Source organism: Physeter macrocephalus, chromosome 15 (assembly GCF_002837175.3).
Source record: "Physeter macrocephalus isolate SW-GA chromosome 15, ASM283717v5, whole genome shotgun sequence".
Classification (NCBI taxonomy): Eukaryota; Metazoa; Chordata; class Mammalia; order Artiodactyla; family Physeteridae; genus Physeter; species Physeter macrocephalus.
In genome coordinates, this window is record NC_041228.1 from 35,316,813 (window position 1) to 35,325,709 (window position 8,897).

At 41.9% G+C, this 8,897-nt stretch overlaps 1 protein-coding gene across 4 annotated transcripts; it reads left to right on the forward strand.

The window, feature by feature from the left end:
* The first annotated feature begins 806 nt into the window (after positions 1-806).
* ZNF706 (zinc finger protein 706) lies at positions 807-7,800 on the forward strand. Of its 4 annotated transcripts, none has more exons than XM_024129979.3 (4): positions 807-869; positions 4,268-4,404; positions 6,340-6,447; positions 7,494-7,800. In XM_024129979.3, the coding sequence occupies exons 2-3, from the start codon at positions 4,270-4,272 to the stop codon at positions 6,433-6,435; spliced, it is 231 nt and encodes a 76-aa protein (XP_023985747.1). In that variant the 5' UTR covers positions 807-869; positions 4,268-4,269; the 3' UTR covers positions 6,436-6,447; positions 7,494-7,800. The 4 variants fall into 4 exon arrangements, with proteins under 4 accessions (XP_023985747.1, XP_023985745.1, XP_023985746.1 ...); XM_024129977.3 differs by lacking the exon at positions 807-869 and adding an exon at positions 895-1,092; XM_024129978.3 differs by lacking the exon at positions 807-869 and adding an exon at positions 1,223-1,468.
* Positions 7,801-8,897: the final 1,097 nt, after the last annotated feature.

The following is an 8,897-nucleotide window of genomic DNA, read 5'->3' on the forward strand; positions in this document are numbered from 1 at the left end:
TACAATCGCCATCGCTCTTGATTCTGATACTGGAAATCAGATGTCGTGGCCTATAAATCAAGACCAAAAAACCCACAACTTAACCATTTCCCTAAGTATTAACAACTCAGTATATTGTTAAGTAGTCAGCCTGAAACGGTCAGGGGGGCCTAACCGGCAATTTTCAGTGAGACAGTCAGGCGTGAATCTTGAACTCACTAAAACCCCCAGAATGGTCAAATAACTTGAGGTTTCCGTGGGAACGAGGTAAAGGGTAGGTGGTGAGAGAACAAAGGCCGCGCGTCCCAGTTCAGGGCCTCCCGGCCCGCCGGCCGCACTGGGGGCGGAAGCTGCGGTGTGCCCGGGTGGCGGGCTCCGGGGTCGGTGACCCACACCGCCGCGGCACTGGCGCACCTCTCCGGGACCCTCCCCAGGCCGGGGCACAGGAGGACGCCGCCGAGACTGGAAGCTCGTGAGAGGGGACGCAGGGGTCGAAGCCTGGCCGCCGCCCCAGTGAGTGAGCAAGCGACCTGTGAATCACACTGCGGGCCGTCACCCGCCAGGACCGAGATCACGCGGCTCCCAGGGCCGGCTGAAGCCGCCCAGATGGAGCACGCAGGAGAAGGGGGAGGCGGTGCGCCAGGGACAGAGCGCGACGTCCCCTGCTGCTCCCGTCTCTGAGGGGCCACCGTCTCCGCCAGGCCCCGCCCCCTCTCGCTTATGTAATAGGGGCGCGCTGCCATTGGCCCGCGCGACAGGAAGAGGCGCAGGCGCGCGAGCGGGTGGGGGGGCGGAGGGAGGCCGCGGCAGGAAGGCCGGTGGGCGGGGGCTGCGCAGAGCAGGCTGCGCTGGGGCGACTGGGAGAGCTGTGCGGCGTGCGCGAGCACGAGGTGTAGTGGCCTCCCCCTAGGCTGAGGCGGCGGCGGGCGCGCGCGGCGGCGGGTGCGAGGCGCGGGCTGTTGTGCTCCCGGCTCTCCCCTTTCCCCTCCTTGGCGGGTGGAGGAGGCCGAAGCGGTACTGGGCGCGCTGCGCTCCCCTTCCTCTCCCTCCGGCCACCTCCCCCGGCCCTCTCGCGCTGCGCGGTTTCTCCGACGCAAGACTGTCCCGGCCCGGGTGAGCGGCTGTGGGGCGGTGCTGACGCCGCAGGACTCCTGGGAGCCGGGTGGGGGCCCTGCCGGCGGGGTCGGCGGGGACCGTGGGGGGTCATCGCGGGTCGCGAGGGGCCGCCGGCCTGCCCCGCCTCCCTGGGGGCGGCCGAGCCCGTTCTGTCTCGGCGCGGGCCGCGGAAGGACCGGAAGCTCGGGCGCCTGCCAGGCCCTGCAGGTGGCCGGGTCGCAGGCCGGCCGCGGCGGCGGAGCGGTAACACGCCGGCGACAGCAGCTGGTCGGTTTCTCGAGGCTGGGGCTCCCCGTGGCCGAAGGGGCCGGGTTTCGGGCAGCCGAGGCCTCCAGGAGGCGCGTCTCGGGCCGGGGTCCGTGAGGAGTAGCGGGTAGGTAGGGGTTGTGTGGCTCTGGGTGGCAGAAGAGAGGAGGGAGCTCTCCCAGGCGGGAGAGGCCGGTTTGGGAAGGAAGGCGCGCGGGGCTGCTGCTGGGCTCAGCGAAGTGCTGGGTGAAATAGACCTCACTGCTGGTGCTATCATCCTCTCTTCTCTCCAAAAGGGATGTATTTAAAAGAGGCTAGGGTCAGCATGCTGGTCACTGCTTGGGCCTCTTCGTTTTAGATGCTTGTGGAGAATGATCCTACTTCTTGGATCCAAAATCATTTTCTCTCTTACTCGTTTGTTTTGATTTTAAGAGGATCTTTGGGACAGTGCTTACTTGTTGCCTCCTGTAAGAGCTCCTCATTTTGGAAGAACTCCTTATTCCCTCTACTGCTTCCCTCTTTGGAGCCCCCTCAGAAGACCATACAAAATAAGAGTTATATTAAAAGCCAGCTTTTAGGTACTTATAAAGGACTTCTTGCTCCTCGGTTTGTTGCGTTTAGTCAAGGAGAAGTTATGCTTGGTTACGCTTAGATCTTGTAGAAAACTCAGCTGGCTTGAGAGTAAGTCCTAAGTCGAGCTGTCCAAAAGCAGGTGGTTTGTTCGTTTGCATTTCTGCTTTCAGAAAGGAAATCAGTGCAGCGTGTTGCTAGAACTTAGGGGCCTATCTCAGGCGTTTAGACTGATTCAGTTTCCCTTACCTGGTGTTTTCTGTTTTAAAAATAAGAACAAGCAACCACAGTCTTCTATTTATTAAAACTTCTATGGCTTTTTGTTACTTTTGTTAGATGACAATGAAAATGGGTTAAACGTATTGTTAATGTTATATTTGAGGAGAAATGGTAACTGCAAAAGTTAAAAATAATGTGTATCTAATGGCATTGCTTTCTACAGATCACTGCATGAAAATGTTATCAAAATAGCTAATAACATCTAGATATCAAAGAAACCTCTAGAATTAGTAGCTTACCATTTTATAAGTTTTTTTTTCAATGTAAAACAATTTAGAGGTTAGCCACACAGTGTATTAACATATGTAGCATAGCATACATCGTGTGGAAGAGTTCAGATCTATGAGGGGACTGAAGTATTCTAACATAAGGTACTGATGCTGAGGCATTGAGACATTAAGAATGCTATAAACATTAGGATGCATAAAGATTGAATACCTATTATCCAAATAATACAAAAGTATCCAAATCTGTTTCCATGAGAATAGGTTTGTAAGCGTGCCATAAATATACTTTTAAAAAAATCATTTCATTCGGCTTGGAATTAATAAGAATTTGGTTTTTAAAAAAATAACAAAAATGGTAGTCTTCAAGGGCTAAGACGTCTGGTGATATTTACCTTTATTTGGTGGGAATGGGGTTCTTATATTAGGCTAGCATACCAAACATTTTTTTAATTTGTTAAAATATTCAGCCAGCTTCCTAGAAAAGGATTGATCCTCCTTATATTTTGACTTCTGGTTCAGTGTTTAATGCTAGTGGGAACTTGTCCAATTGATGTGTTTATTTTTTCAGTTTCCCTTTTTCTTTTTGGGAGAAGCTCAGGTGTTTCAATGAAATGCTTTGACCTCATACCTGTTAACTAGTTAAGGTTCCAGTCAGAAAAAGCTAGCACTATTTTCTGGTGAAGTTATAGATCCATTGTGTGTTCATGTCCTACAATGACTTAAAAGTTTAAAATTTAATTGCAGTGCTAGTCAAAACTATCCATAGGAATTCTCCTTAGATCCTATTTTAAAGTATTTAAAAAGCAGTTGAGACTCATTATAGACCTTTTATGAACAAATTTAACTTGTGTTGTCTTAAAGGAGTCTTTAATTTTAATGAAAGAGTAAAAGTAGTTCTTTTACCTTAATTTTTAACCCATGTTCATTTCAGATCATCAGTAGTAAAAAGTGGTATCTTTCATTTTTGTAAAGGTACCCTTAACCTTATTTAATAATTTGTCCAGCAATCCTATGAATACCATTTTTTTTTTAAAGAAAGTCTAGCACAGTAGTTTCATGCAACCTGAGTATTTAAGAGAACGGTTTCCATTGCTCATATGAGCTCCTTTAGAGACATTAGATGACAGCTTTTATTTCTCTTAAAGTTGTAAGAATCTCAGGCCGCACAGTGAATACTGGAAGGGGAGAGTACCTTTGCAAAATGATCAGACAAATGATTGAGGAAGGGGCTAAACTGTTTATGGTAAACTTTTGAAGATTACATATAAGAAAGTGTACAATTCTTAGGTATATAGCTGAGTGAATTTTTACAAGTGAATACACCTGTATAACCATTACCTAGATCAAGACACAGAACATTATCAGTACCCCAAAAATCCCCCTCATGCCCTTTCTTCCCAGTGTTACTTCCTGGATTAGTTTTGCCTGTTTTGAACTTTATACAACAATATGTTCTTTGTATCTGGCTTCTTTCCTTAATGCTGAGATAGAACCATGTTGTTTAACAATAGTTTCTTCTCTTTGAGTGCTGCATAGTATTCCATTGTAGAAATCTGCTACAAGTTATGTATCCATCTTACTATTAGTAGGCATTTGGATTGTTTCCAGTTTTAGAAACAGTGTACCTGCATTTCTGTTTAATATATACCAGGAGTGGAATTGTGAGATTATAGAGTAGACGACTAGTTTTCTACAGTGGTTATTATCAATTTATCCTCTAGTAGCATTGTATATGAGAATTTGTAAATCCATACATTTTGATTGACAAGTGTTTCTGTAAAACAACTGTCAAACTCTGAGAGTGTTATCATACTTAGATTTCACTTTAATGCCTCAACTTCTGTTTTTAGATATGGCTCGTGGACAGCAGAAGATTCAGTCTCAGCAGAAAAATGCCAAAAAGCAAGCTGGACAAAAGAAGAAACAAGGACATGACCAAAAGGCTGCTGCCAAAGCTGCCTTAATATATACCTGCACTGTCTGTAGGGTAAGGGGAATTGAAAGACATAGCTTTCTCGTGGACAGTTCTTTCATTAGAGATTGGTTTGTATAGGTTAAAATTTTGCAGACATGGCGAGATAAATGCTTTACTTGAAATAGGAGATTTGAGAGCTAGTTGTGTTAGGAACCCATCTTCATTCATTTGTTCAACAATTTTGTATATATACATATATACACACACACACACACACATATATATGCTTTTTGTCGTTGTTGTTCGCGCCGTGCAGCATACAGGGTCTTAGTTCCCTGACCAGGGATGGACCTGTGCCCTTGCAGTGGAAGTGTGGAGTCCTAACCATTGGACCGCCAGGGGAGTCCCAACAATTACATTTTTTGGATAGCTCCTTTGGCCAGGCACAGTTCTCTTGGTGTTAGTGAAAAGGAGTGAAGAAAGCAAAATCCGTTTCCTCGTGGAGAATAAAGATGTCTTCTTAAGGGCAAATAATACACTTTGAACTTTAAAAAAGGTCAGATATACATTCTTAATTTAGAGCTATGTAATATACCTCTGGTTATATAATTGGTTTTTTTTTTCTTCGCTAAACTCATAGTTATGATGTCTGCAAAACTAAACAGTATATTTACATTGAGGGCTTTTAGTAGAATTAATGTGTTTTATTAGATTGGAAGAATAATCATAACAGCTGCTATTGAGTGCTTACCAGGTGCCAGACACTGATCGAAGTGTTTTACATGCATGAGCCCATTAATTCACGTAACAACCCTATGGCATAAAGTACTTTTATTCTCATTTTACAGGAGAGTAAATTGAGTCATGGGGACTAAATAACTTGTGCAGGGTCACCCAGCTAGTATGCAGAAGAGCTGGGATCTAAACCCAGGAGGTCCAGCTCCAGAGCCCACCTTTTAGACCACTATACCACACCGCCTCAAAGAAGTTTTTCTTAAATTCCAAGCCAGGGTCTCTTTTTTGCCTGTTTGTTCAAGCTCACTACCCTTGAAGTTAGTAAATAAAAGTGCCAAAGGAAAAGTGCATAGTGAGGTTGGTCCAGTTACAACAAACTTTTTTGTTCCCTCCAAAGCCCTATGCCTAGGTAGAATTGGTAGTATGGATGGGAAGGGATATTGATAAGACTTGATTCCTGGACTAAAGTTTATCATTTATTGAAGTCATTACTGATGAAATAGAAGTTCCTAACTACATAAAAGTTCTCATTCATCTAAGAGAGGAAATCTATTGTATTAAATAACCTTCATAGTGAGCTTTGAAGGTTATTTAATGTAATAATGAGCTTTGATATACTCAAAATAATGAAATTGAGCAGCTTCAGATTCTGTTTGGAAAGAGGCAAGGTAAAAGTAAATTTCACAAAATTACTAATGAAGAAATACCTTGACTTAAAAGTATTAGAGTAGCTCATATATTTAAAAACTCAAAACAACAAAAAGTGTTTATTTCATGTTTTGTCTAATGTAATGTGCTAAAGAATAATTGAAGGTCCTTGCCTAGGTAAGTCAGTATAGTGTAGTAGTTGAGATCTGAAGTACCTAGTACTAGGTTAAACATAGGTATTGGACAAATTAATCTCTAGGTTTTAGTTTCCTTAGCACATAAAATGAGGATAGTAGGACCTGATTTAAGATTACTGGAAGGTTCTACGAGAATTTTGGTAACATGCTTAACATAATGTGTTCGGTAAATGTTACCTATTGTTTACTGTTAATCAGATAAGAATACTTCATTCTATGTGACCCTTTATATGTGAAATGTGGGAATATGCTAGGAATTTCTTTGTTACAGGGTCCTTTTTCATATTCCAGCCATTAAGTTATAGGACTTTAAAAGTGTTTTGCAATAGTTGTCGATCGTGAGTAGGCTCAGGATTTTAAAAGTTAGCACATTTTAATTTCATGAATCAGGTCTAACTCTTCTTTTTTGCACAATTTTTAAAATTAGACACAAATGCCAGACCCTAAGACCTTCAAGCAGCACTTTGAGAGCAAGCATCCTAAGACTCCACTTCCTCCAGAATTAGCTGATGTTCAGGCATAAAGTTGTTTACAGGTAAATGACCTTTTCTTCTTTTCCTTCTTTAATGGCAGGGCTGTATACAAGAACAGAATTATCTTCTGTAATTGTAAAATTGATTTCTGTCTTCTAGCTGAGACTTCATTACTGCCCCCTTTTAAGTTAATGTTTAACTTTACAGTTGTTGAAAGTCCATTTTCCCAGACCATATCCTTTCAGTGCCCTTGAAACATCCACGTTTTTAACCACTGTAGCCAAAACTGGCATGAGGTGATGCTGGCCAACTCTGGTCCAAGAATGGAAGAAAGTTTTCAGTTTAAAGAAAATAACTTTATAAAGGTATTTGAGAGTCTTGCTCCCAAAAATGATGCAGACCAAAGTTTATGAGTGCTTTTTTGCAGGTATTTTACTTAGAATGCTTAGCAGAGCTTCTAAGTACATTAAAATATAAGGCAAAATGTAAGCATTCACTGTATAAACTAGGTAGTTGCTTGAAAATAATCAGTTTATACTTTGTGTGGTTGGATTTTTTTTTTCTAAATGGTGGTGATGATATATGCATGAGTATTATTTTTAAAGTAAATTCATCAAAGATCTGTTTATAAAAATTTAGCTGACAGATCTATCAGACTAACTTTGTAGCTTAGGCATGTGCTTTTTTTAAAAAAATTTTATTTATTTTTTTTATACAGCAGGTTCTTATTAGTTATCTATTTTGTACATGTTAGTGTATATATGTCAATCCCAATCTCCCAATTCATCCTGTGCTTTTTTTTTTTTTTTTTTTTTTTTTTTGCGGTACACGGGCCTCTCATTGCTGTGGCCTCTCCTGTTGTGGAGCACAGGCTCCGGATACGCAGGCTCAGCGGCCATGTCTCACGGGCCCAGCCGCTCCGCGGCATGTGGGATCTTCCCGGACCGGGGCACGAACCCGCGTCCCCTGCATCGGCAGGCGGACTCTCAACCACGGCGCCACCAGGGAAGCCCTTCCTGTGCTTTTTTTTTTAAAGACATTTGAAATGCATATAAATCACATTTGTGTAATGCTTACGTTCACCGAAAATCTTGCTTATGTTTTGTAGGTGAATTCGTGACACCTTTGACTCTTCTCCTGTCTCAGACCTTAGGTAACAAACCTGCAGCTGCTTTTCTAACAAACTGTTGATCAGCAAAAATAAAGGGGCTACAGAAACACTCATTTTTATGCTGTTCCCTTTTGGGCTTCATGCAAAGACAATTCTGTGTAAATGTACAGTTGACTCTGATTTGGAAATCTGAAAATCAGTCCATCCTTGTTATAAAAAATTTTTTTACAATTGTAATTATATTGATGTTCATATTGTATAAAATAACTCATTTAATAAAGTAGTACTTTGATTTTACAACATCACAGGATAAATGGTTCTAGAAATTCTGTTCTAACTTTCTACATTATTTGCCTTATAAAAATCTAATGAATTCATCAGCTAGAATTGCAAGCGCAATTCTTATCTCCCTTTCTAAGTTCAGGGGCATGTTCATGGTTAAACTAGAGCAGACTCATTCATTAAATTTGTGCACACGATTTTATTGGCAGCTGCTGACCTAGGTGAAGAATGACTTACCTGCTGCCTTGGTATATTGCAATCATGTGTCATTTTCCTCTCTGATTTTTTCTTGTGATTGAGGTTGGAATATTTAAACTTGCTGTGTGACCTCGCTATACCTGCCAGCCAGGTATAGCTTGTAGATAACTGATAAATTCCTTAAAGTGGTTGGATTGTCAGTCAGCCCGTCTGAAAAATTAGGTTCTGAAGTATATGCCACAATGAAGTAATCAACCTACTGTTCAATACAAAATATGATGGAACATATGTGAACTGGTAAAGATCTATCTTTTATAAATTATACTTGATTCTTTGAAAATTGCTCAAGTTCTTTCATATGAAACTCATAATTTTCAAAGGAGTTTTTGGAAGTTAATAACAATTTGGCCAATATATGAATGGATTTTGCGTTAACAGAAAGATTGGATTGGCTTGTGACTGGGTTAATTCCCAGAACCTTCTCCTTCCTTTCCTTTTTAAGTGAGTAGTTGATTTTTACTTTGTTCTGGTTCCTAAAATCAAAGGCTGTGTACAGTATGACTTCCGTCTGAACTAGAAAAATATTAAAATAGGCCAATATCCACATTTTTTTGGCTCTAAGGATGGGGAAGTGGGTTGGTTCCGATGAATGAGGTAAATCCTACCCAGTTAAAACAGACTAATTTAGGTTTCTTCTAATTTGCTTTTGCCAACTGTTAATACAAATGAAACCGCTGTAACTCAGTTTAAATTTTAAAGTTGATAGAATAGGAAGAACACTCAAATATTTACTGGTAGTTGCTTAGAGCCGCAAATCTGATGCTGTGGATTACAGAATGCATTCCCTCTTTCTGCTGTAACTCGTCACTGCATTTGTTTTGTAGCTGTACATATTCTGCCCACCTTGTGTGTCTTCACTGT